Source organism: Chaetodon auriga, chromosome 17 (assembly GCF_051107435.1).
Source record: "Chaetodon auriga isolate fChaAug3 chromosome 17, fChaAug3.hap1, whole genome shotgun sequence".
NCBI lineage: Eukaryota > Metazoa > Chordata > Actinopteri > Chaetodontiformes > Chaetodontidae > Chaetodon > Chaetodon auriga.
In genome coordinates this window covers 21,509,837-21,537,317 of record NC_135090.1, presented here as the reverse complement: position 1 = coordinate 21,537,317, position 27,481 = coordinate 21,509,837, and the positions used below count along the sequence as shown (strand labels likewise).

General features: G+C 41.3%; 3 protein-coding genes across 4 annotated transcripts; 1 reads left to right on the top strand and 2 right to left on the bottom strand.

Moving 5' to 3' along the window:
- Positions 1-2,556: 2,556 nt before the first annotated feature.
- On the bottom strand, positions 2,557-11,930 carry LOC143335789 (uncharacterized). The gene is made up of 6 exons (XM_076755424.1): positions 11,725-11,930; positions 9,069-9,197; positions 7,451-7,618; positions 7,159-7,343; positions 6,736-6,851; positions 2,557-4,543 (listed from the first exon to the last, which is right to left on the bottom strand). The coding sequence occupies exons 1-6, from the start codon at positions 11,831-11,833 to the stop codon at positions 4,363-4,365; spliced, it is 888 nt and encodes a 295-aa protein (XP_076611539.1). The 5' UTR covers positions 11,834-11,930; the 3' UTR covers positions 2,557-4,362.
- Positions 11,931-15,177: 3,247 nt separating this feature from the next.
- Positions 15,178-18,141, top strand: LOC143335787 (major histocompatibility complex class I-related protein 1-like). Its single transcript, XM_076755421.1, has 6 exons — positions 15,178-15,205; positions 15,370-15,663; positions 16,501-16,779; positions 16,881-17,183; positions 17,624-17,731; positions 17,988-18,141. The coding sequence occupies exons 1-6, from the start codon at positions 15,178-15,180 to the stop codon at positions 18,056-18,058; spliced, it is 1,083 nt and encodes a 360-aa protein (XP_076611536.1). The 3' UTR covers positions 18,059-18,141.
- A 5,077-nt stretch (positions 18,142-23,218) lies between these two features.
- On the bottom strand, positions 23,219-26,986 carry LOC143335788 (major histocompatibility complex class I-related protein 1-like). 2 transcript variants are annotated; one of them, XR_013078452.1, is made up of 8 exons: positions 26,874-26,986; positions 26,404-26,673; positions 25,646-25,924; positions 24,899-25,201; positions 24,342-24,458; positions 24,033-24,050; positions 23,780-23,846; positions 23,219-23,341 (listed from the first exon to the last, which is right to left on the bottom strand). XR_013078452.1 is itself a non-coding variant. In XM_076755423.1 (7 exons), exons 1-7 carry the CDS (start codon positions 26,920-26,922, stop codon positions 23,331-23,333), a joined length of 1,047 nt encoding a protein of 348 aa, XP_076611538.1. In that variant the 5' UTR covers positions 26,923-26,986; the 3' UTR covers positions 23,302-23,330. The 2 variants fall into 2 exon arrangements, 1 of the variants encoding a protein (XP_076611538.1); XM_076755423.1 differs by lacking the exon at positions 23,780-23,846 and having other exon boundaries at positions 23,302-23,341.
- Between the last annotated feature and the right edge of the window lie 495 nt (positions 26,987-27,481).

Genomic DNA, 27,481 nt, shown 5'->3' with positions numbered 1-27,481 from the left:
GAGGGGCCCATAGAGGATGAATATGCACGTACAGGGTCCAGAATTTTGTGCACCGCCTCCGGCAGAGGATCCTTTGAGTCCAGTGAAGAGCTGATTATTCAAACAAATCTTCCTGTAATGTTTGTGACTGATCATGTTGATAATGCAGATCTAGGAATTTATTTAAACTATAATATACCGCTATGACGCCTGTGAGGGTCCAGTGTTTAACACTGGAAACAGGTACAGGTTTATTTCCTGCTGGAGTTCAGTCAAAGGGCTTTGGGTCACTGCAGAGCTCACATTGCAGCTGCTGCTTCAGTTGTTTGGCAAAGGATTATGAAAGATGCTCAGTAAGCATTTCATCGAGCGCAGCGGGGCAGAGAAGGAAAGTTTGGAGTGAAATGAAACTCAGGCTGAAGGAGCTTTTGAATCTCCACGTTTAAATGTCACCATTTAAGTCTGACGTCTTCAAAGGCTTCAGTCAGACATCAGATGTTTGCTGGGAGTTGTTGTGACATGTTTGTACAAAAACATGAAAATTTTGCAGATATGAGAACAGACTTTTTAATGCATTTGTACAATAATACCATCGACCCTTAAACCAGATTGGAAAGCTTGGGGAGAATGAAATCTGCTGAACAAACTACTGACAATGTCAAGGTGAAGCGATTCGAAGGCGAGTTGTGTTTGTGCATGTCAGGACACTAAACCTCCAGCGTGGTCTCCAGCCAACATGGAGCTTTCAGTGACAAATCGTCAGATGAGCTTAATTGTCTCGTTGACAGCGCGCCAGTTGGCTGTTTGTCTCATTAAGACGTTAAAACACTTGGGAAAAGTTTAACTCTCCGCTCAGGCTCAGGTAATGTAGCCTGGTTACAGCACCGCAGCTCTAAGCCACAAGTCCCGTCCACATTTGTTCACTATCCCACTAATCCGGCGTTTGTCCTCATGCATCATGGGAGCACGCTGAGATCATCAGAGATGTTTGATGGCCTCCTCTAATGGGGATCTTTAGATTAAGCCTCACCTCGGGCCGTGTCTTTTTTAGGTAATTGATGCAGCAGGTTTGGGCTCAGGCCTGGTGACATCATACAAACATCAGTGTCGGGCGGCTTTTGGGTCGTCCATGAGGGAAACACAGACAGGTTGAAGGCCTGCGGGTCCATTTTCAGTCATGTGTTGTCAAAGTGGCGCTGAAGTCCAACCTGCCACCGCCGTAGACTGTCTTTGGGAACTCTTAGCCACCAAAGAAGCACACAGTTCGTCAGATTTGTGCTTATCTACTTTCAGAGAAGGGGAATTTACTGGCAGTTTGGGTGGTTTTGGTGCATTTTTCTGCTCACAGTGTGTCCTCACAGTGTCAGCTGTGGTGTGTATAACTGATCATTTGTGTCTTTTAGGCTTCCTGAAACACAAACTTCAGGCCTGCCTTTGGTTTGTTTGTTTGATTTGTTGATGGGTCATTCTCACACAGCGTTAGAGCCTGTGTGCTCCTCCGTCCCTCTCTCTCTCTCTCAGTAAGTGTCGGCCTGTAATCCTAATGAACTGTGACAGAAGAGGGCTAGCTGACTTCCTGATAACTCCCTGTGGTAACGAGCTCAGGAGGGAAGCACGAGCACAAACCCTGCACTCGGCAAACTCCCCTCCACCTTTGGCTTCTTCATTCAGGGCGGCTCTTAGCCCACTTTGACAAGACAGGAAGTGGACGAGGTGACATGGAAGACAGAATGTAGGTCTGTCAGGCCAGAGAAGAAGAGACGGACCGGCAGGGGGAGATGTCAATGTCAAGTAATAAATGGAGAATAAATGAGAATCGAACAGAAATCTGCAAGAAAAAAGCTTTGAGTTCGTCTCATCTGAAAGGTGAAACGTTAAAGTGTTGTTCTGTTTGTGGATTCTGGATCTTTGTTGTTTAGCTTTGTGTATTTTTGTACTGCTTCTGTGTATTTTGTTGTACCTCCAGCCCAAGAATGTACTTCTTGGAATAACGGAGTTGAATTTGGTTTGATTTGTCTTAGAAATGACGAAAGTTTACTAAAAATCAAAGAATTTAGGGGGAATTATGTCGCTTGTCAAGGCCGGACATTTAGATTTTTCTCCTCATAAATGTTGTTCAAAGAAAAAAAGTCAAAATTCTTGAACAGTAGATGAAAAAACAGAAGTTAATCTGAAAACTAAATTTTTGGCTTCACTCTCTGACCTGATGTTGTTTCCTATCATTTTTAAAGTCTGGTGATCCTCAATGTCTGAATGTGATAATAAGGCTCCCAGCATGCTAACTGTAGGCTAACTGTAGGCTGCTTGTGTTGGTGGTGCCACCTGCTGGGACACCACCACCACCACCACCACCACCACCACCACAACAACAACAACAACAACAACAACAACAACAACAACAACAACAACAACGATGAGGACGAAAGGAGACATGAGACACTAAACTATCATATTATGTTTCTTTTTTCTTTTTTTTTTAATCAAAGTCACACTTTATGAGTTGATTCATATCTTTCTGTATTTTGTCACATGATTACTTATTTAATAATTGGTTGTTTGGGAGTCTCTCACTGGCACTATATATACAAAAAAATGTAAAAAACCACATATTGTAGTTATAATTACTAGAAAATCTGGTGTCACATTAAAGCTGCCTAATTTATTTTCTTGGCCACTTGGGGGCAGCACAACACACTGTTAATACAACACTGATATGATCGACACGCTGACATGGTGAACGTTCATTTGTCATGTTGAGCTGACTTCGAAGAAAATATAACAACTTTAAGTGGATAAAAAAACAATAATCTTTATTTTACAAGATCCACAGGACACATTTCTGCATTAATTATTTATGCTGCTCAATCAAAGTGCATCACATTCAACATATTCATTCAGAGTCATTCTCTCTGAGGTGGTGACACCACTGACATGTGACACACATAAAAAAAAAAAATCAATAAAAACAGTCGTATTCATCTTGAACGTAAACAATATGATATTATTTACGTGATTTCAGGCACAAATACACTGTAAGACCACAGCTATAGAACACAACCGGTCACATAAAGCAACAGAAACACCACAATCCTCCTCGACTGAGCTCGTTTTCATTTATCTGTCCTTAAAACCTCTTACAACGACTATCATAGCCATTATCCTCCATCTTCACACTGACACTTTCTACATGGTTATACGATCCCTTACAGATGATTCATTATAACGTCACCATTTAAATGATAATCTCTATCATGATTGGTGTAAAATTTGTATGTTTTCCAGTATGAGGGGAGTATGAAACACAAATATTTTAAATTCTATGCAAGTTTCTGCATTTTCAATTGAATTAAGTTCATTTCCATTAAAGGAGAAGAGGGCTGAGTTGCAGCAATTTATAAACACATTTCTCAGTTTGTTCAGTTCTCCCTGGTTTCTTATTAACTGCTGCTAGTTTCCAGTGATCAGGCTGCGGCATTGAAACGTTTTATGTGTAAAGTGTTGCAAAGAAGCATCAATAGTGCACTTCAAACAAGTAGATAAACAGAATATCACTGCAGAGTCACAAGCTGTAAAATAACAGTTTTATCAGGTCAATAGATCTTAAACTAAAGCGACAATCCACCACAGTTTGGTGTTGTTCTTATATTTGCACACATGCAGACGTGCGTTTCACAGTTAGCAGTTTTCCTGCAGCACAGACTGAATGGGAAATACAGGATTATGCTAACTGATGCTATTTATTCTTTAATGTTAGCATAAGTCTTTTTCTTTACTGTCTTATCATTGATTAATATTGATTGCATCTTTTGGGGGGAAATTATCCTTTTTAATTCAGTTTGTTATTTTTCAGCCATGATTACTTCTTTCTCTGCACGCAGCCTAAAAACCTCCACCTTCACTTTTACCAGAAAACATGAGGAAAAAACATTTTTCCAGCTGCCTCTCGATTCTACAAATGGCTCAACATTTCATCTATAATTTCATATTTAATATAAGTGTCAATCAAAACTGGATTTTATTACTAGAATTGACTTTAATTGTTCATTAAACTGATACCAAAACATAAGGAATATGTAAAAAGTAAAATAATAGTATGAGTAAAAATGAAAATACAGTCACTACTGCAGCCACCATTCATTTTCTTCATACCCCTGTAAAGCCACGTGTGGTCAGCGCAGACCATCCGAGCAAGCAAAGACCACTTATTAATGTCAGGGGAAATGTTCAACAGATGAATCTGACTGAATAGAGGAAACATGAGGAAACAAGCTCAATCCCAGGTCTGGAGAGAAAACAGAGAAAAAGCAGCTGTTCATGCAGCAGTGTGTGAGAACCTGACTGGTTAACTTCCCCTCCTTGTTCTTCTTCTCTGGCGTGGATGTCTCAGTGTGGTATGGCGGTGCTGGCGCCAGCTCCCATCTCCTTCTCGCAGATGAAGCGCCAGTACATGCCGCAGGGGGCGTCGTACCAGCTCCGGATCGCCACTCGCTCCAGCACTTCTGTTTTCACGATGTAGCCACAGTCTTCGTTGATGTGGTTGTTGGGTTCACCAACCTCCCAAAAACTACAGTTAGGAAATTCATTTGGTCAGAAATGTATTTAAAGCCGCCTTTAAACACTTCAGTGTGAAGTTCCTGTTAGCCCTCGGTACGATGTTATGACTCACGTCCAGTGCCACTGCAAACAGCTTGTCTTTTATATGGTAACATGGAAAGCAAAGATGTGGAGGTCAGACTGATGGATGGGTCTCATGCTGGAGACTGGATTTCACTTCATGGCACGGACCAACCAGCAGCTTTTGCTATTACTACTGGATGTACTCGTCATTAAATCTGCCACAGACATTCATGTCCCCCTCAGGAAGCACTGCAATGACTTGGGTTCATAATTTCAGCTTGTGCAGCAGGATGAAAACCTTCATTTAAGATGAAAACCTTCATTTAATCAGGCAGTGTCAATGAAATATGTATATTAAAAAAAACCCAATAATGGCAGAGATTTTAAGGTACGTTTAACATGAAAGTCGCAGACGTTGTGAGAGGGGGTTCATGTCACCCATCAACAGCTGCCGAAGGATGATAAGAAACATCTGAGCAGGAAAAGAGGAAGGGAAGGAATGCAGAGGGCAAAAGAGGAATGATGACAGGTTAGTCATCAACAAATGTTTTCAAAATGAGGAAGAGAAATCAGATGGTATTTAGGAAATCTGATGAGTTGACACAAGATGCAGAAAAAACTTTGGGAAACAAGACGAGTTTGAAATCTGGTACATGACTGGACTGTGTACGTCAGTGTGCTAAGCTGTTACGCAGTATCCTGGATATTAAATGTTCATCTGCAAGACTGTGGCCTGAGCAGAAGTGAAGAAAATGAAGCAAACCAAACACACAGAGGACAAAATATTAACCAGCCAAAAACCATCGAGAAGATGAAGATGAGCCGACTTCTCATTTTAAAGCACAGTTTATCTTTCCACAGTTTGCTCTGTGGCTCTGACACGTTTGTTTTTCATCACAGGTCACCTGCAGTGCAGCGGTGTAACAGCACTGACATAATGCTGCTCAGAGCTGCTGTTTGCAGGCAGACACCATCCTGGCCTCTCACATCTGGAACATCTAACCTTTCAGTCTTCAGTGACCGTCCTGTTCATTATTTCTGCACTTAGCAGCAGAGTAAACAACAGCTTTTCCCAAAATAAGAAAGACAAGTCATCTGACGGAGGATGGTCAGAGCCCTTGACACTGCCGTCCCTTGATCCATGCTGCCGGTGTGGCTAAAATAAGGATCACATCGGTTTCAAAGCTTTAAAGAACTTTACAAAAACCTGTTTTGGAGTTCAAATAACTTCAGTTCCTTTTCTGGTTCTTGCTGTCCAAAATGAGGATAGACTTTCCAGTGAATCAGGAAGTTTAAACTTAAGTTTGTCATTCGACTTTGTCTACTTCCACCTTTCCCTCTGCTCTTCCCTCTGGCCGCCCGGCTCTCTGAATTTGGCCTCATTCAGTGTAAACCAGGCCAGCAACCATCACTGTGCAGCTTGCAGACCCAAACATGTGCCGAAGTCTGTCAGTATGCGACAGGTCAGTGTTCAGCAGAGGTAAAAGTCCAACAGTCAATCAATCTGTGTGTGGGTGTTTGTCCAAGTGTGTGTGTGTAACAGCCAGCCTGGAGCCAGAGGAGTGGAGCCACCGTTTGGGCAGAAATGAACTCTCTTCTATTTCAATACATGATCAAACTCATGTTAAGCACTGGGTGAGAAACCTGTGTCACCCTTCTATGTTTTCTAGGCTTTAGTGGGTTTTGGGTAATGTTGCCATGTTTTGTTCAGCCTCTTCCTTCTGTTACCCTTGTTGTTGTGAATATTAGCATTAATCTGTCATTTTCTTTGGTGACCTAACAAGTTTAAGTCCAGTATTCACTGCTGGACACAATACTAATGAGAGCAGTGACACTGACACAAATCATATATGTGTATTTGCGGCTTTAATTAACTTCCTGTGATGAAGTTGCTGCTGACAGGAACATCAGCTGGAAGTAATAACTGTGAGTGAAAAGCTTAATCAAGAAGCTTTAAATTCCAATAGCAAGTGTTGTGGTGGAGCCAAGTTGGAAACGGCTTCATTCTTCCAGAAAGGCTGATGTTAGAAATGGTGAATGAGAGACGGCACTGAGTACCAGAGGGTAGTGGCACAAAGGCTAGACCAGATGTGACGCCAGGTCTTCAGCTGCCAACATGTCAGAAGGCTGATAACCTACCCTCCAACCAGTGGTGTGCCATCCACCCATTTCCAATGATCCTCCGTGTGCTCGTCAGTGATCCCGAACCAGAAGGCATTCCAGTGTCCTCTGGGAAGAAGATCCCACAGGAACGTCTGAGAGGAAACACACACACACAAGCACAATGTCCAAGTACATTGCAGGAACTCAAGGAAATCATCACTGAGACATCTGATCACATCTTGACCTCATCAGCAGACAGGGTGTTGATATTGGACAATCTTATCAACAGATGCAAATGTTTGACATCAGTGAGCCCGACTGCTGCACGGGGTGAAATGTTCCTTCGTTACATGAACACATGAACTCCTCCATACACCATCTTGTTGATTTGTTTGTTGTTGTTCTGAAGATTCATGGCTTCAGTTCTTCATGTTGTGACCGCAGCCGGACGTACTGTACCTGCTCCTCGGCCGTGTGGATGATGGCCAGGTGGCCTCCTTTGCTCTGGCAGTACGACTGGCTCTCCGGCCAATCCCTCGTGGTTCTGGAGATGAAGTAACAGCTGTCATTGAAGAGATGCCAGTCCACGGGGCAGACTATAGGGGCCGGCGCCGCCTTCGTCGTGGGTTTGATCACCTCAGGCGCTGACGACACAGAAAGAGAGAGAAATTAGGCTGCAGAAGCAGAACAGTGGCTCTATCCCAACAAATCCATACCTCAAATGCACCCATATACAAACACAGTGGTGTACCTTTGGTGGCAGCCAGTTTGGCGAGCAGCTCGTCTTTCTCTTTCTGCAGCTGGTTTTTCTCCTCTTTCAGTTTGGCAATGGTGGCGATTAGAGTCGTAGTGTTAACGTCCTGCATCTGCTTCTGTATCTCTGAGGTCGCTTCACCATCGCCCTGAGGTTTGTTCTTATCTGTGAAACAAATGGAACAATGGACGACTTAGTTAATAGATACAGGAAACCTAATTACTTAACATTTATTTTGGAAGAGCACCTTAGGAAACAAGACGAAAGTGCAACACACCAATGTCTTTCTGTCATTTGGTGCTTTGAGCAAAATGCTAACATCAGCAGGGCATCGCACTCACAATGCTAACAATGGTAACGTTGTTATGTTAGCATGCCTGTAAGTATGATTTGCAGTAATTTGCAGAAACACAAATTGCAGCTGAGGCTGATGGGAAAGTTTTGCAAGTATTTTGTCGTAAATCAACAAATCAAAAAATTGTCAAATACTCGAAACGAAACTTCAGGGGATTAACAAATTGATTACAATTCATCCTGTGGGGGACGTGAATGTTTGCTAGCAGCTCTGTGAGGCTGCACTTAGTCACAGTGCTGGTTTGGGCTCAGTGCCAACGTCAGTCAGTTCCACTGACAAACTGGGTGCGAGGTCACAGTTACGTAGTTTGTCCACCAAAAAGCACTGACAAGTAGATTTCTCAAATCTTACTTAGTTTGCATTTTGGTTACAAACACATCTAAAGTATTCAGATGAAGACTGTGTTTTAGCCTTTTTACTGACATAAAGTTAGCAGATTTTTTTTTAAATATTCAAATATTTGTATCAGAATGTGCCTCAAAATGTAATAAAAATACAATAATTTTAATCAGATCAAGGTGAATTGCAAATAGTTTTTAATTCTTCTTTTGGACAGGCTGAACAAGAACAATTAAAAAAAAAAATACAATAACACCAAACCATAAAAATTAAGTTCTGCATGAGATGACGCAGTTCTACTACACTTTTATATTCTTTGAAAATGTACAAATGAACTCCCAAATCATGATAATTATCCAAATAAGCAAAAATTATTTTTTCCACGTCTCGCAAACATGTTAATTCACCTACAGCCCAATTATCACATTTAAAAACACTGAAAATCTCGTCTGTTTGTCCGCTCACTCTCAGCTGGCTGCAGTTCAGCTAATGAGCTCATTAAAAAGCAGAAGTGGCTTTTCAGCCCCCTGACTGTAAGACTGTTTCAACATAACAAGCGCACACACACACACAGACACACACACACACACACACACTAAACGTGTATACAACACATATGTGTTAAATGTCAGTGTTGCGAGGTGCAAACCACTGTATCCTCTTTTTTCTTAAACTTTTCTGAAACTGCCCATTCAGCTATTTTGAATACACTTTTTCTGCTTTAGTTTTCTCAGCGTGCACTCGGTCATGAGCACCAATCACACGGTGGTTCGTGGGAGAATTTCAGCCGCAGAAAAGAGCGGACGACAGGGTGTAGGAAAAGCTCTCAAAACTATGAGTGTGTCACAAAACCTTTGCAAAGTCTTGCTCAAAAACTTGAAAGCTGTGATTTTTGCACGAACTTGCAGCGTGTGGACTCACAGTGCGCAGTGACGGCTATGATGGAGATCACCAGGACGGCACACAGTGTGGCCAGGCAGATGGTGGTGAGGCGGTAGAGCCCGGGGCCGCTGGGGCTGACCATCAGTCTGACTGGGGAGACTGGGTGAGCTGGAGGTGGCAAGTGGGAGAGATCGTTAATTAAGATGATAAACCAGGTAGAGACTTGAATTCTTAAGGTGTCGGGTTGTACGTTTACGTGATTCTAACAACATACCAACGATGTGGTTATGACAAAACACTTCAGTCTGTCATAATAAGATGGAAAACATGTTGTTATAACATGATAATGATTTCACAAAAATAAAAAAATTCTCATAATAATTAGAATCTGAGCAAACACTTAATTTTGTCATGATGGCAGCGCTGCTGATATAAGGCTGATTTTCACTTTACAAAGACAATGTGAAGGTTTTTCCGTTGGAAACGCCCTAATGTGACCCCTTCGATGCTCAGACAGGAACTGTCGGAGCAAAAACGAGTTTAACTTCCCTGCTTCTGTCCTTTATTGTTATTAAAGGAACTTCATGAAATCAACCAAACTAAAATCAACATGAGCTTTTAGAAGACTGTTATCTGTTATTTCGTGGCCTGCAGAGCTCTGTGGATAAAGTCTTCACACTAACTGATGAATTACATTTTTTTTGGAAGCAGAGCCTTTTATCCCCAAACAAATCTCCTCTGTGCTGTTCAGACTTGTGGAAATCAAACATGTCAGAGCAGCTGCTGGGATGTGGGAAATCTGGCTGTACTGCAATTATCAAACAAAGCAGACAGCAAATTATTTTGATTTGTTTGGATGTGAGACAGCGTCACACCTTTGACCTCTCTCTCATGATGTAAAGGTCGTATCAACAGAAAGTCTTGTAATATGCTTGTTCTGGATATTTTTTTTTTTGTAATTTATGGTCATCAGTCTCGAGTATTGAGACAATGTCACAGTATATTGAGTCTCTTTTACCTTCTGCCATTTTCCTTCATCTATCTGTTCACAAGCACAGTCAGGACCTTTCCACTCTCACTCCCCTGCTAGTCACGCCCACCTGCCCACTCACCTGATCACACACCTGAGATTCATTCCTAATCAGTCTAGTATTTAGGCTGCTCTCCTGCACTCACTCAGTGCCAGACTGTTCTTCGCTCACATGCAAGACTCTCCAGCGTTTACCTTTGGACTGATCTCTCGTTCCCAAACCAGCCTGTTTTTGACCCAAAGTCAGTCACTTGCCCACCGTTTCCTGGATCTCCGTTTGCCTGTGATTGTTTGGTGTGTACTTCACCAAACACCGAAAGAGACTCTGAAATTTGATGTTTGCACTTCCTGGATCTTTGCCTGCCTGTGACTATTCAGTGTTTGGTTCACCAAACAGTTCAAGAGACTTTGAACTTGTCTCTTGAACTGTTATCTGTTTTTGCCAAGTTTAAGATTAAAGTTGGTACAAGCTATACTCGTGTTCGCATGGTACTGCAATTGGGTCCTAAATAAACCTGTTGCAGAAATGAAGTTCAAGTGACTAAAAGTTTCCTTTAGTACTCGCTGTGTCTGCTAAGTGAAACATTAATGGAATTATAAGCCACTTGTGTTTCTCAGCTATGTTTAAAATAATAAAATCTGTGGATTCCTCTCAAAGTGTGACAGTGTCTCCCAATGCTATAGGCTAATACATAATGAACTAAGACTAAAGCTGTGTGTGAAATCACTTCCTGATTACTACAGAATGCTCTATTCACCATTTCTATACGGCGACCTCCAAAATTATAAGTACACCAACTAAATAATAACTAAGCACAGTTAGGTTGGGCTAAATGCTAACTCTGATATGTTGATGTTTAGAAAATACAGCGTTCACCATCTTAGCTTAGGATGCTATCGTGCTACTAATGAAACGCTGAAAAATGGACCTGTTGGTGGTGCTGGAGGAAAGCAAGGGGATCATGAAAGGGATCGTCCTCTGAGGATCATGAATGTCCGTACAGAAGGTTTCATGGCTTTTGCCCAACAGTGGTGAGAAAATGCTGATGAAAAGGAAAATCAACAAGCAAAACGTTTGCTTTGACAAGTGCTCTAATAATGAAGTTTAGAGCACCAGTTCATTAACTGATCAACAGAAAATGAATTCATAATTGATAATCAATGAATCAGTCATTTCTCAAGCAAATCTTTCCGACTACTCAGTTAAAATTTACTTCTTCTCTTTGTCGTATGTGATCGTAAACTGAACATTTTTTCTGGACCGTTTGACAAAATTTACAATTTGAAGTCATCACTTTGGAGTTTAATACACCAAACAATTAACTGATTGATAGAGAAAATAATCTCCAACTTAGTCAATAATAAAAATCGTCATTATAGTTAACCCAAATATTTATGATCAGAATTAATTAATAATAAAAATAATGATTATTTACAGTCCCAATATTCTGACATCATAGAAGGCTCTAAATCCACACAGTGTTAAAACAGAGGCATTATAGTGGAGCAGTATAAGCATTATGGTCACATTACGGAGCTTCAGTACTGCGTTTTGTCAGTGAGTGTTTGAGAAAGACAAACCATGAACTCAAACACAAAACTACAACAAGACTGAGAGGGAAAAACTGCAGGCTTGAATTCCTCCATGGAGACGTTCAGTCTTACCGCTGTGTCCCACATCTGGCCTGTGGATGAACTCATCATATGTGCCCTCGTTGTCTATCAGCTTGGAGTACATCCCCTCAAAGGCCGGGGGGCTCCCGGTGGTCGACATTTCAGCGCTGGAACTTAAAAAGGGTTGAAATGAAGAGTTTGGAAAGTTTCAGTGTGCAGAGAAAGTGAGCGACACACTCCTTGAGAAGCTCTGAGTTGCTCACACTCCTCTCCCTGTTTCTAAGCTCTAAGCGCAGGAGTCAAGTACCAGGCAGAAACTAAGCTTCATTCCAGGCATTCTTTTCAAAATAAAAGCCCTGGGAATGCGCAGGTGCTGCAAAGTTTATTTTACACAAAAATAATAATAATAAATAAAAATCATTGCAAACAATTACACAAAAGTAAAGCACACACACTAAAATCTAGTGTGGGAAAAGAATTCATCGAAGTAAAAGTGACAAAAATCCTAATGAAATAAAAAAAAATACATGCATTCAAGATGTTTCAGAAGTAAAAGCACTGAAATATCTATAACAAAATGTACTTAATGAAGTATATACATGCAGTAAAAATGGTCTCTGTCAATGTCATATTATTATCTTATATATATAATTAAACTGGATTATTATCGGACTGGTATCAAAGATGCATAAATGCTAATTTCATCTATTTTTTTATACCGTTGGGGAGGTAAACTGATAACAGCCTTTCATGTAGTTCCTTCTGTCAAATAAATGTACTGCAGTAAAAGTACAACATTGCCCTAGGATAACATAAATATGTTCAAGTAAAGTTTGAGTACATCAAGTTCACAGTACTTGAGTAAATGCACTTAGTTACATTCATAATTCTAATCATATCCAAAATATGTTGATATCCATAAAGAAAACAGACTTTTCATATGAAACTGTGTGAAAGAAAATATTTTTTCAACATCTATTGTCAAAGTTTGTCTAAAAACAGAAAACATACTCCAACATGATCAATTAAAAGCTTTTATTTTGAAGGCGTCCTTGCATGCTTTCCTGTCGTCTTGCTGTGTGCTTGACTTAGCTCTGACATTGTTTATGGTAAGGCCCCCATACCTCTGACCTTTCGGAGGGATTTATGGGAACAGGTTCCAGCTGCCATGTCTCTGCCGGGGCTTGTCCAGGAAAGTCTCCGGGGTGGATCGCTCTACGATCAGATGGTCCTTCCTGTTCGTCAGCTCCATCTCAATTCAGTGAAAACTAGGATGAAGATGGAGGAAAAGCATCAGTCAGATTGGATGGATTTGATAGACAATGAAAATAATCCTACAGTTCTTTTAGACGATACTGTTTAAATTAGATTTTCTAATGAATTTTAACTTGATTTCAACTTTGAACTCATGTTCCCAACAGGATGAATCTTACTGTCTTTTTGTGAAATGTCCTCCCAAATATTGGATGAAATACAATGAGTTATGATGACTTCCTGATTTCTCATCCAGAAACAATGCTAATTAGCAAATATTAGCATATAACATGCTAAACTAACATTTTTTTTTTTGATGGTCAGAGTGAAGTCAGTCATGTTCGTAGAGCACTTTGACTCTCTGGACTTTACCTGTGAAGCAGCAGCAGAGGAGAGTCCAGATGAGGACCCTGATCTGATTTGATAGGAACAACAACAGCCCAGCAAAGAGTGAGTGTGGCAGAGCAGCTTAAATACTGCACTGACTGCTATGAGCCTCAGGTGCGTGATCAGGTGAGCCGGCAGGTAGGCGTGGCTGAGCGTGGAAACTACTGATGGCACAGGTGAGCAGGTGGGAAGACTAGGGCAGCAGGTAAGAGACTGAATATGCTGTGACAATGTGGGGCATTTTCAGAGCTCCTGGGAGCCCTCTGGTGGCTGCAGAGGACCAGAGCAGGCACACATCAGGCCGGCTTTACATGCACTGAATTGTGTTGTATTGTATATTTTGTTGAGATTATCTGATAAACAAAAAGACACTCAAGGCCAAACAAACAATGACACCATGCAATTTATAACATAATCTAACAGAGAGCCAGTGGCTCTGTAAAAGGTGCCTTCTAACTTCAAAATAGGCTGATGTAAAATAATAGTAATAAAACTAAACATTCTTTCTTAAACAGCTAATCTACAATAAATATTTTTATATATATCACACAGACGGTGGATTTTTTAAAGTGCTAAAAAAGTGTCTGCGTTCACACCATAAATCCTCCATCATCACTGCCTTCAGGCTGAGATTCCTCCAGGAAGTTGGAGGTGGAGTCGACGTGAGACACAGATTCAATCTGGGAGAATCAGTATATGTAAGATGCCAGCATACCTGGAGCACTTCTGGCAGGTGACCAAGCTACTTCTCCTCATGTTACCACAGTATAAACAGGGCGTAGCTGGTATCACTACAGTCAGTCCCCGCTGCTGTCAGTAATGAAAGAAGTATTTGCACGGTATTGTAATGTTCCTTCTGTTATCAGCATCTTACGTAGTGCAAGTTTCCTTTACATGGAAACTGCTTGATAATTACAGAGAAAGAGAGCCACAGTTGTTGACTAATGGATAATTGGTGTTTATCTTAACTGCAGAGAAATGCTGAATATCAGGAGCCACCGTCTGAGTGACACCCCCGACAACAGCTGCGGCTTGATGTGCTGTGCGTCAGTATCACAAACAAGGAAAACGTGTCGTGTAACATAACTTCAGAGGGAAGTTCTCAGCGTGATTTTACGACCATCTCGATCCGAGTTCACGAGGAGCCAGTGGCTCACAGCAGTGAGCCCTGCGCTCCTGACGATTTCAAGCTTTGTGAGAGTTAATGAGAGCTTTCTGGATCCACAATCATTTGATGATGTATGGGCGTGAGAAGGCGTCTAACCACCTGAAGCAGTTTCCTCACATGAGGAAGGGAAATGTGAATTTAAAATAAACGCACATTAAACTGCTTTGTTTGTTTGTTTACAGGGAAATCTGTGAGACTGAAATCAAAAGACAGAGAAGTGGAATAAATGGAAACCACTTCTGTTTGTGGGCATCCAGACGATGACCACAGTAACAGCTCGTCTCACAGTGTACAAGTGGAAACTGACCCAGATCTTTAAAATCCACACTTCTGGGATTATTGTTATTCAGAGAATATTTAAAAGTAAGGATTGTCTGGAAAACTACTGCTGCTGCACACATTACTGCAAATGATGATTCATTGAAAACATATCATGTCTCTGTCGGACACACACTGAGGAAAGTACGCTGTAATAGTATTAATAAGAATCGTGGCAGTTGAGTTGAAAGTTAAGGTCTTGTTCACCTGTAGGGAGTCACACACAGGTGAACACGCCTCAAATATTCAGAGGTGGGAAACAAGCTTCAGATCTCTGGTGGCATCAGAAACACTGTAGCTTCCCTCCGCGAGGAAAAACCTTTGAACAGAAGCTGGAGGAGTTCCGTCTTTTTATCTCTGATCTTGATCAAAAGAAGATGAAAACGCTCGTTTTGTTGCTTCTCGTCTGTCACAGCTCGTCAACAGGTAAGATCACGTTTTAAATCTTTACTTTAAGCTCTGCAGTTTGCGGCTCAGTGACATTGATTTCACTTTTACTTCATTGAACTGAATGACACTGAATGCAGCATTTTTATGAGCGTGATGTGTTCACTGTGTTTAGACTGAATGTGTAAACCTTGTTTATGCTGCAGTGAAACACTCCCTGAAGTTTTTTTTCACTGGATCTTCTGGAATACCAAACTTCCCCCAGTTTGTGGCAACAGCATTCCTCGATGACGTTGTGTTGGGTTATTGTGACACCAAGAAAAAGACAATCGATGCAAAACAGGACTGGGCGGCACAGTATTTCAAAGACAATCCTGATCACTTGGAGTGGTACGCTGGAGAGTGTTTCGAGACTGAGCCAAACTTCTTCAAAGACACGATTGACAATTTTAAGCAGACACTCAACCAAGATGGAGGTACAGTATGGATTATGTTATATATCATTTTTCACTTTATCAACTCTTCTGCATCTTAGTTGTAAAGTGACCCTCTGTGGAGCCTCAACATAATATTTAGGATGCCTTGATCCAGCAAGCATGTCAACCATGAATCAGCTGCTGGTCAGACTCTTTAATGGAGGCTGTCGAACAGAAAACAGACAGTGAGAAGAAAAGGCAAAAATACAAGACAGCCACAACTTCCTTCACTGATTTCTCAGATAATTGGACAGACGGGGAGTAACATCCATCTGCACAGGTGCTGTTTCAAGAATTGTCACGTCTTTTTTTTTTGCTGCGTGATACTTGAAAAATGAAATATTTATGTAAGATTCAGATATGGTCTCTGGAATATTTTAAATTAATTTTATCAGCCTCTCTGGGCTGAACAGAAGATAACTTAAAGAGTTTCTATAACACGTAATGTTTGTGATCAAACATCTGGAACGAGCCAATCCATCTGGGATCCAAAACCAGCAACTGCCCTGATCTGATTGGGTTACCACTGATGATGTCAGCATGACATCACAGCAAGCCTGGATCAATTCAGGAAGAAATCTGAAACCTGTCGGCTTGTTTCCAGCCTGACTGATCGACCCGTCAGACCTGTTTCCAGCGATGATGCCACAATTTCAGATCTCACCTTTGAACATGTACAACTACATGTCGTAATCAAGCATTGTTTTCCTTTTTGTGCCACTTGGCAATGACCTCCGGTGGTGCATGTTCCCAAACTTCCTACCTCCCCTTTTCAATCATACTGGAGATTTCATCTGTACGTCATTATTAATCACAGTCTCTGTTTGTGTCTGTCAGGTGTCCATGTTTTACAGAGGATAAGTGGCTGTGAGTGGGATGATGAGACTGGAGAGTGGAACGGTTTTAATCAGTTTGGTTATGATGGAGAAGACTTTATAAAATTTGACCTGAAGACACTGACATGGATCGCTCTGAACCCAAAGGCCAGGACCATCAAACTGAGATGGGATGCTGATAAAGCCGGAATAGAAAGTAACGAGAACTACCTCACTGAGATTTTCCCAACGTTCCTGATGATGTATTTGGTCCTTGGCAAAAGCTCTCTGCAGAGAACAGGTATAATCACATGACCTGGTGTAGGTTCATGGACACAACAATGCTCATAAAGCCTGGTGTAGTTTCGTCTCCCACTACAAACAGATTGCTCCTCTCTGCAGAGCTCCCCTCAGTGTCTCTCCTCCAGAAGACTCCCTCCTCTCCAGTCAGCTGCCACGCTTCAGGTTTCTACCCTGACAGAGCCACACTCATCTGGAGGAAAGATGGAGAGGAGCTTCATGAGGACGTGGAGCTCGGAGAGATCCTCCCCAACCACGACGGAACCTTCCAGACCAGCGCTGACCTCAACGTTTCATCAGTCCCACCTGAAGACTGGAGGAGGTACGACTGTGTGTTTCATCTCTCTGGTGTGAAGGACGACATCGTCACCAAACTGGACAAAGCAGAGATCAGGACCAACTGGGGTGAGACTGGGATCAGTATTTGTTTGTCCATTAAAGCAGACCTGGATTGTATCTACAGAGGTTCTGAGCGAAAGCTTTTAGAATTCCAGTTTGCAGCTCGTGTCTGATTTTCGTACCTTTTGCCATCATTTCTATCCGTTATGATGACACTGAGCTCATCAGAGTCATTGATAATGTCAGAGGACACAGAGACATCAGTGCAGCACACAGACATGTGAGTGGGAAACCAGCCTCTTAGCTCTCTGTAGCACAGCAGATGTCGGTGTTAAAGGAAACCAGAACTACTGTTCACACTGAAATGCATTCTGTTCCTCACTTGACTGTCTTCTTCACACAATCTGCTCCATATTCTGAAATACTGAAGTGGAGTCTTTGAGCTGAACACATTCATCTCCGTCCAGAGGTCCAGTCAAAGTGTCAATGTTGTGTTTTGGTTCCAGTTTCTCCTCCAGAGTTTCCGGTTGTTGCTGTTGTTGCAGTTGTTATAGGACTGGTGCTGCTGACACTCTTCATCACTGGACTCTACATGTGGAGGAGGAACAATAACAGTGAGTGAAGCCATTTTTCCTCCACTGTTGGATGTCACATGTAGGACATGTCAAGGACAACATGTCAAATTGAAGACAGATTTTAAAGATTGGTTTTATTATTATGAATCTAATGTGTCTGTTTTTATTGTCTTGTGAATATTAGTAATCAATCAATCAATCAATCAATCATTCATGTCCAGTCATGTCTTAATATAGAATTATCAAAATTCAGATTCAATTATTTCACAATTATTTTCACTTTTTCTGCTTCTAGCTTTAGACACTTCACCTCAGACATCATCAATATCATTGGACAGAATTTCAACTCCTGACCAATCACAGTGAGCGCGTCCTTGTTTCAGCTCTGCTGTGCACACAACAGTTCACTGGAATAATGCAGCGGATGTTTAGAATCACAAAGACAGTCCATCCATGATAACTACAGGAAGCAGACGGCACTGGTTCTACTGTGTTACTCATTTACTTAATATATGATTGTTTGCATGATGGCGCTGTGTTCGCTGGCTGACTGTTGCAGTAGCGCCGTTGTTTTCATTCGTTTGGTGTTTTCCGTTCTTTTTTTCAATTCAAACTTTTTCATGCAGTTTTACAACTTTTTTTTACTTATTTATATATTAATAACTAAACACTATTTTCATTAGTTTTATTCTCATCCTTATTCTTCTTTGTTGTATATATTTTATGTTTATGTGTATGTTTAACCTGCTGCTGCAACAAAGGAAAAGAATTTCCTAAATTGGGATCCATAAGTCTAAGTTTACTCCATGCACACGTTTGAAGCCTGTTGGACCACAAATCAATAGTAAAAGAAGTATTCAGATCTTGTACTCAGTAAAAGTACCAATACAACATTTCACGTCCTGAGTGGAAAACCTTTCCAGGAAAGGAATGAAGTCGATGTAATGTGAAGTGTTGGAAACACAACTCTGTGTGTGTGTGTGTGTGTGAGAGAGTTCTGCATCCCTCCTGTTACCTTCATGAACTCAATTATGTTTTTTAATTGTTAATTTTGTGATGATTTTGGGTTTAGATGTCCTAAATGTGATGTTAAGTCGTTCATATTTCCTTGAAAATGAATGATAAAATGCAGATGGAAAAACTGCATTAATTCGGAGCACACACAGTGTAATCAATAAAATGCTTTCAGAAGTTACAGGATGTTTGTTATCTGGCACTTTAAAACCTCCACGAGGTTCAGACAGTTGGAGGTGTGAAATGTTAGAAGAGCTTTGTGAAAGATACGTTCAGCCAAAGGTTCATTTATGTTTGAATTGCAATGAGCAATAAAGTTTGTTTTCTGAACACTGGATAGAAAATGTCACTGCTTCATTTGTTAAAGCTCTCAGGAGGAAAAGCCTGTTTTTCCAGTTTGAACCTGGATCTCGGTCCAGTGTTAAAGTCCTTGTCGGCCTCTGGAACACATATGCAGTGTTTTGATACTGAAGCTGTCAAAGACAAAGCCAGGCCGGTCCAGAACAGCACTGATGCCTCTCTGCTCCTCTGGACTTTGACATTATTAAACTCTGTCAGCACAAAGAGAAAAATACAACCATTAACTGTAGAATGAGGCAGAAGTTGAATTCCTGCATGTAGCAGCTGATGGAAGATCATTTTAATGAAGATCACACATTAAAACAACACTCATGTAACGACATTCCTTTATCTGTTTTCAGTTCTAAAGAAAAGCTTTTCTACCTGCACGTTTTCTCATCAAACTCAGTTTTATTCAGCCGATCTCAGGCTGCGTCTGAAGGATTCCATCATAAAGACAAAGACTGAATGATTTTAATCATAAAAAAACTAACTGTTTCCAAGAACAAGAAATCAAACTGACCGAACAGACTGCCTGCGAGTCTGTTGGGTCAAGCTCGGCACACCTGTCAGTGAACACCTGTCGCCCTCTAGGTGAGTCCATATGTCCGGTTTTCCTCCTGAAGCGCAACTGCAGCTTGGTTATTTTCAGAGGTCTTTGCTGGTGCATGCCGACACTCGCCGTCCATCCCACTCAGTAACTGTGCAAGATGCAGACTTCATTGTGTCATCGCAGCCAGTGCCAAATACTCTGCGTCGCATGCAGATAAAGCTCCTGCTGGCTGCTTCTTAGATTTCCTTGAGATAACAGACCTGTTTTCAGTCATAAGTTTTAACAGCAAAATCCACTTAAAGAATCAAAGTAAAAGTTCTCGCTCTGAAGGAAAATGTCCAGTGAGTGAAATAATATTACAGATGGAGCTCATTTTTACTACTTTATATACAATCAGGTCGTTGGCCCAGTGGTTCCCAACTTTGGGGTTTGGTCCCCTGTAAAGGGGCCGGGGGCCGTCCGACTATTAAAGAAGAAAATATCACAAATTTCTCTGAGTCTTTTTGTTTTTTGGGTTAAATATTAGTTATCTGAACCTTTTTTGGGCCTCAAAGAGTTATCAAATGTTTTTAATGTAAAATCTTAATCTGAAAAAATCTGAACTCTCAAGTAAAGTAGAATTACCTCAAAACCCCTCTAAGTACGGTACTGAACAGAACTTAGTTACTTTCCACTACTGCCAGAAACAGATAAATGACATACAAACATGAACAATGTCCATTATGAAGTCTAATAAGTACCTGTTCAGTTATTGATCTTGTCATTTATGAATCTGTCTCCACAGACTCTCAGTGAGGATCAGAAGAGGACTCCACTGACGTTACTGTGTGTGTATATACTGTATGTATATATCTTTATATTCTCTTTTTAGCTGCTGTTTTGATGCTGTTATTGATGATTTTGTGATTTATTCTTTACTGAAATATTGCAGCTTAACATCTTAAGAGTCTTAAGTTTTGCAGTCCTCCCATTATTACAGATATGATTCATGATTGCATTCCATTTATTTAATAAATAATAAAAACACAGGGCTGATGGGAAAACTGGACAAACAACTCTGTCCAAAGTTCAGTGCATGGAGTTTGTTCACACTCGTGGTGGCCGAGGGGTGCTGAGGCGCCTATGAATCGCCTATCATCTGCTACGTCACTCATTGCAGAGTTGCAAACTGCCTCTCGAAGCAACAGCAGCACAGAACTGTTCATCTGGAGTTGGGTTTTCACAGCTGAGCAGGTGCACCACCCTCACACCTCGGAACAATCTGGGTTTGGTGGATGCGGGTTGAGGGTCTGGCGCTGGCCTGAGTCCTTATTAAGATATGTAACCCCAGTCCCAGGTAACTGTATACTATGGGAGGGGGCCTGGGTTCAGTTTCCAGTTTAGTGGCACTTTTACCTGCATTTAAGACTTATTACCTTTTCAACATCTGTTCCCTATTTCAAAATTTCAGATAACTGGCGGTGCCTCCATTAAAATGAAAGAAACATTTATTAATCCAAATACACAAAATACAATCGGTTTTCACGTCATATGAAATAAATGAAAATCTAAATATATCCAATAACAATAAACACAAAATGATACTTTGTTTTTGTTATTTCACACACTGCAACCAAACCAAATTAGAACAAAAAACACACCGTCGCAGGCCTGAGTCGTGGAGGCCTAAAGCTGAAACGCTTCACCTGCTAACACAAGCAATGAAAATAAAATGGCACGTGCTAGTTTAACAGTACTCACGACTCCAGGGATATTCAGCGAAGCAGGTGAGTGGAAACGTGGTAACAGACGGCAGTCAGAGCATAGAAGAAACAACAGCAGCGACAGCCTGCAGCGGCACACAGCAGGGAAACCACTCTCCACAGCGGTCCACCGGAGAGTTCAAGGTCCTCTCTCTCAGTCACAAATCTCCGTCAACCTAAATCACATACATTACCTAACCGACAAGTCCATACACTAATTCACGCCGATCTAGCAATAGCTTGTCTTCATCAGTTTAAACACATGCAATGCGGACAGTACGACAGCAGAGCTAACGGCTATCGCGCTAATGCTAACGCTAATCGCGATTAGCGACACACTCTTACTACATATGTAACATTTAATCACGGTTTAAAAACAGTACAAAGCTCTTATTTACCTCGTGTAGATCACAATAAGTCCAACTGTAGAATAACTGGTCGTCAACCCTCGAGTTAGGAACGTTTTTGTCGCTTTCTCGCAACATTTGATGATTTCTCGTCGATAGCACTTTGCTTCTGCGTCTCCAAAACTCGAAACCGATTCCGCCTACAACTAAGCCCCACCCATTTTCCTAATCACGCACCTGAATTGGCTGTTAACCCGAGGACCTTCCAATTAAAATAAAGAAAAGCAGAGATTGACGTTGGGCTGCAAATTCATGTTAGATTGTCATGCTGACTACACGTGCTGACAAACTATGCCTATGCACATGAACGCCAACATATAACCCTTTAACTGTACAGATTATGTCTCATACATTTTTTAAAACATTTAACTATATTTATACATTTTAAACATTTATTTTGCCTTTTAAGATTGTTTACATCCTGTTGTCTAAATATGAATTTTAGTCAGGGCTACAGATAGAATGGGATGTTCAATAAGCTCACACAGATGTGACTGTCAGGTGTCCAGTGACTTTTGGCCATGTAGTGTATGTGCAGGATACATGTGGCCACAGGCTGGCTGAGGCATAGCCATCGCTCTCAAAGACACAAACAACACAGATGGCCAAACATCGCTGCTGATTCAGCCCTAAAACAAGCTGCCAGCCTCCACTTTCCACCAGCAGTGGACTCTCCATCACTCCATGAAGGACTGGACATAAAGTTCAGCCCCTGTGACATGTTCCTCAAGATGAATGGTTTCCTGCAGGTGCTTCATCCTCCACCACAAGCTGTACAGTGATATCGCACTGCAGCTGTCAGTCAGATAAACTGGAAGCAGGACATCAAATACAAAAGCCCATCCCATTCAAACCATGAACATTACTATGGAGTCAGGCCCCCATTTGTGGCACCACTCCAACGTGTCTGACTTTACAGCAGGCACGATGAATTCTGGAAGTGTTCTCCTCCACAGACTGACTTGTGGCAAAGGTGGTATCCTTCGACAGAGCCACGCTTACAGTCACTGAGCTCTTTACAGTCCAATCAAGGTTCTCAATGTTTGTCTATGAAGGTTTCATGGCTTTTCCTCCCAACGGCTTGAACAAATAAAGCAGTGACATTTTCTATCCATCCTTCAGAAAACAAACTTTATTGCTCATGTCAATTCAAACATAAAGGAACATTTGGCTGAATGTATCTTTCACAAAGCTCTTCTAGCATTAAACACCTCCAAAGAGTCTCTGACTTCACTGCACTGTCTAAACCTGGTGAAGGTTTTAAAGTGCCAGAAAGCAAAGATCATTGTTGCTAAACTGTTTTGTTCGAATAAATGTAACATTCTTCACTTGTTTGTCAGCCTTTTGTTAACTGAGCAGTTTCAGAGCAAAGAGCAGACTGACAGGACAGTCTGTGCAAACACACCTGAGATGATGTTAAAGGTTTTTACTCCATTTGATCAGATATAGAACTTCATAAAACATATGACTGAACCTGTGATGTTCTGACAGCTTCTGCGACTTCACATGTCAAAGTTAAATATCAGCACGTTTTGTTTTTTTATTGATGCCACAGTAACGTCAGTGGAGTCCTCTTCTGATCCTCACTGAGAGTCTGTGGAGACAGATTCATAAATGACAAGATCAATAACTGATCAGGTACTTATTAGACTTCATAATGGACATTATTCATGTTTGTATGTCATTTATCTGTTTCTGGCAGTGGTGGAAAGGACCTAAATAAAGTATGTACTATATAAAGTAGTAAAAACGAGCTCCACCTGTAATATTATATCACTCACTGGACATTTTCCTTCAGAACGAGTACTTTCACTTTGATTCTGTAAGTAGATTTTGCTGATAACACTTGTGTCTTTTTACTTAAGTAGGATTTTAAAAGCAGGATTGATTTGGAATAGAGTATTTTTACATTGTTGTATTGGTACGAGATCTGAAACCATCTGCTTGCTGTAGTTATCATGGATGGACTGTCTCTGTGGATGCTAAACATCAGCTGAACGTGAAATACGGGATGAAACAAGGACACACTCACTGTTATTGGTCAGGAGTTGAACTTGAGTCTGATGACATTGATGACGTGTGAGGTCAAGAGTCTGAAGCTAGAAGCAGAAAAATAAGTAAAATAATTAAATATGAAATAATTGTATTTTAGAGACATGACTGGACATGATTGATTGATTGATTGATTGATTGATTACTAAAAGTCACAAGACAATGAAACAGACACATTAGATTCATAATAATAAAACAACAAAATAAATATTTTCTCATAAAGAAAAACTTACTGTTTGCACGTCTGAACCCTGAAACACAAATGAGAGACGACAGTATTAAAAGTTCAATCCAAATTTCTGAAAGGACACAAAAGAAAACTCGTTTGCATGTTTTCTTCCTCTAACTTCTATCCTGTATACAGCACATCTGTTCAGGACCTTTACTGTGTTCTTCTGGCAGTAAAGTTACTGAACATCAGCCAGTTCACACTTTTCAAAACTTCCATCCTTTCACAATAAATCTGTCTTCAATTTGACATGTTGTCCTCGACATGTCCAGCATGTGAAATCCAACAGTGGAGGAAAAATGGCTTCACTCACTGTTATTGTTCCTCCTCCACATGAAGAGTCCAGTGATGAAGACTGTCAGCAGCAGCAGTCCTATAACAACTGCAACAACAGCAACAACAGCAACAACAGGAAACTCTGGAGGAGAAACTGGAACCAAAACACAACATTGACACTTTGACTGGACCTCTGGACGGAGATGAATGTGTTCAGCTCAAAGACTCCACTTCAGTATTTCAGAATATGGAGCAGATTGTGTGAAGAAGACAGTCAAGTGAGAAACAGAATGCATTTCAGTGTGAACAGTAGTTCTGGTTTCCTTTAACACCGACATCTGCTGTGCTACAGAGAGCTAAGAGGCTGGTTTCCCACTCACATGTCTGTGTGCTGCACTGATGTCTCTGTGTCCTCTGACATTATCAATGACTTTGATGAGCTCAGTGTCATCATAACGGATAGAAATGATGGCCAAAGGTATGAAAATCAGACACAAGCTGCAAACTGGAATTACAAAAGCTTTCGCTCAGAACCTCTGCAGATACAATCCAGGTCTGCTTAAATGGACAAACAAATACTGATCCCAGTCTCACCCCAGTTGGTCCTGATCTCTGCTTTGTCCAGTTTGGTGAAGATGTCGTCCTTCACACCAGAGAGATGAAACACACAGTCGTACCACCTCCAGTCTTCAGGTGGGACTGATGAAACGTTGAGGTCAGCGCTGGTCTGGAAGGTTCCGTCGTGGTTGGGGAGGATCTCTCCGAGCTCCACGTCCTCATGAAGCTGCTCTCCATCTTTCCTCCAGATGAGTGTGGCTCTGTCAGGGTAGAAACCTGAAGCGTGGCAGCTGACTGGAGAGGAGGGAGTCTTCTGGAGGAGAGACACTGAGGGGAGCTCTGCAGAGAGAGAGAGAGAGAGTGAGAGAGAGAGAGAGAGAGAGAGAGAGGGAGAGAGAGAGAGAGAGAGAGAGAGGAGAGAGAGAGAGAAGCAATTTAGGATCATTAAGACAGACATCCATCACATGAGCTATAAGAACAAATGACAGCACGACACAACGACCCATTTGTTCCACGACCTCCACACTGTCTGTTTGTAGTCAGAGAAGGGAACTACACCACCACTAAAGAGACTCACTGCAGTCAGAAAAGAGAAGATCTGCCTGTTTTTACGCTTCACAGCAAAGTGATCAATCAGTGTCACTGAAACTGTGTGAACCTACTGAACTCATGCTTTGATGGAAAGTCATGTCTGATTGGTTGAGACTAAATCAGATCTTACTGTCACAGAAAATGATCAGGAAGAAGGTGATGTCATCATGACATCAGGTCATGTGATTCTACCTGTTCTCTGCAGAGAGCTCTTGCCGAGGACCAAATACTTCTTCAGCCTCTCAGGACAAAGCTCAGTGAAGAACACCTCATTATATTTCAGTCTATCTTTATCAGCATCCCAGCTCAGTTTGGTGGTCACAGCCTGTGGTTTCAGAGCGATCCATGTCAGCGTCTTCGGGTCCAATGAAAGAAAGTCTTCTCCATCATAACCAAACTGATTAAAACCATTAACCTCTCCAGTCTCATCATCCCACTCACAGCCACTCATCCTCTGGAAAACATGAACATCTGACAGACACAAACAGAGACTGTGATTAATAATGACGTACAGATGAAATCTCCAGTGAAAGATGATCTTAAAGATATTGTTGCATTGTGTGATGAGCTGCTGTTCTCCAAGTCTTCAGCTGTGTTCATCATTCAAAAGCACATAATCAGTGCACTTTCTCTTTACATGAGTGATCAAACACAATTTCTCTCTCACAGTTTTAAACTTACAATGATTGTTATTCTGTTATTTTCAGTATTGCAGCAACATGCAGCAACAAGTCAAAGCAGCAGCTGATTTGTGTTTGCATGCTGACTGACGGCTTGTGGTCGACTGCTGTCTGTAAACCATCAGGATGGCATGATTTACACCAACTTCTACTGACATTTCACAGTAAAATGACATCTGATTATGATCTTCAGGCTCTGCAGAGGGTCACTTTACAACTAAGATGCAGAACAGCAGCAAAAAGTCAAATAGAATATTTTCCATACTTTACCTTCACTTTGGTTGAAGCGCTGCTTCAAACTGTACAACCTGGTTTTGAAGAAGTTTGGCTGAATCTGAAAACAGTGTCCTTTGTACCACTCCAACTCCTGAGGATCATTTTCTAATAATGTTTTCACCCACTCCTGTTTTGGTTCTAGTATCTTTCTGCTGATGTCGCAGTAACCTGACAGATGTCCATCAACCACTGCAGCTCCAACAAACTCTGGAAAGTTTGAGACTCCAGACGATGCAGTTACGAAAAACTTCAGGGAGTGTTTCACTGCAGACAAACAAGGTTTACACATTCAGTAGAAATACAGTGAACACATCACACTCATAAATGTGATCCATTCAGTTTAAATCAGTTAAAACACACCAGGCTTATCAGGTTCATACAAAAGTGAAAGTAAACTAGCAGTGTGATCTACGCAGGAACAAAACGCACAGAGGTTAAAGTCAAGATTTAAACTGTGATCTTACCTGATGATGAAACGTGACAGAAGAGAAGCAACAAAAATAACACTTTCATCTTGTTTTGATAAAGATGAGTTCGTGAAGGATCGAAATGCTTCAGCTCTTTTACTTCCTTCAGACTTCGCGTGCCGACGCACACTGACAGCCTTTACCTGCGCACTCACCTGACGTGTTTGCGCACCTGTCATGGCGCAGGATGTTTCTGTGCGCCTTCCCTCTGGTTCCGTTGATCCCTCTACTGCGCAGATGAGACCTCCTCCTCCTCCAAACATGAAGATCGTCATTCTGCTGTTTCTCTTGAGCCACTTTGCATTTCCAGGTAAGATCGCACTTTTCATATTTCCTTCAAACACTCGCTGAAAGCAGTTTGGATCAAGTCTCTCCTGCCTGACGAACATTATTGATGTCATGACTTGAGGGTGCTCACCTGGAGAGCCAAACCCTCTGCATGCATCATCATCATCAGTATTCTGTCCCTCAGTTTTGTGTTATTGTTTTACTCCTTGTCTGGAGGTTTATTTTCTAACAGATTTAAGCTGTTTCAGTCTACAGCTAGTCTGGTTACTGCGCCTTTAAGAGAAGCTAGTGATTTTGAGTTTGTTTTTAATCCTACA

What these genes read in the sequence shown, in the direction of transcription:
- LOC143335789 (XM_076755424.1), bottom strand. Translation starts at nt 11,833, where the DNA reads ATGTCGACCACCGGGAGCCCCCCGGCCTTTGAGGGGATGTACTCCAAG. An exon ending in CATAGCCGTCACTGCGCACT is followed by an intron (nt 7,619 to 9,068) that starts GTGAGTCCACAC and finishes TTTGTTTCACAG; the next exon opens with ATAAGAACAAACCTCAGGGC. An exon ending in CAAACTGGCTGCCACCAAAG is followed by an intron (nt 7,344 to 7,450) that starts GTACACCACTGT and finishes CTGTGTCGTCAG; the next exon opens with CGCCTGAGGTGATCAAACCC.
- LOC143335787 (XM_076755421.1), top strand. Translation starts at nt 15,178, where the DNA reads ATGAAAACGCTCGTTTTGTTGCTTCTCG. An exon ending in GCTCGTTTTGTTGCTTCTCG is followed by an intron (nt 15,206 to 15,369) that starts TCTGTCACAGCT and finishes TTTAGACTGAAT; the next exon opens with GTGTAAACCTTGTTTATGCT. An exon ending in AAGCTCTCTGCAGAGAACAG is followed by an intron (nt 16,780 to 16,880) that starts GTATAATCACAT and finishes TCCTCTCTGCAG; the next exon opens with AGCTCCCCTCAGTGTCTCTC.
- LOC143335788 (XM_076755423.1), bottom strand. Translation starts at nt 26,922, where the DNA reads ATGAAAGTGTTATTTTTGTTGCTTCTCTTCTGTCACGTTTCATCATCA. An exon ending in CTGTCACGTTTCATCATCAG is followed by an intron (nt 26,674 to 26,873) that starts GTAAGATCACAG and finishes GTTTGTCTGCAG; the next exon opens with TGAAACACTCCCTGAAGTTT. An exon ending in GAGCTCTCTGCAGAGAACAG is followed by an intron (nt 25,202 to 25,645) that starts GTAGAATCACAT and finishes CTCTCTCTGCAG; the next exon opens with AGCTCCCCTCAGTGTCTCTC.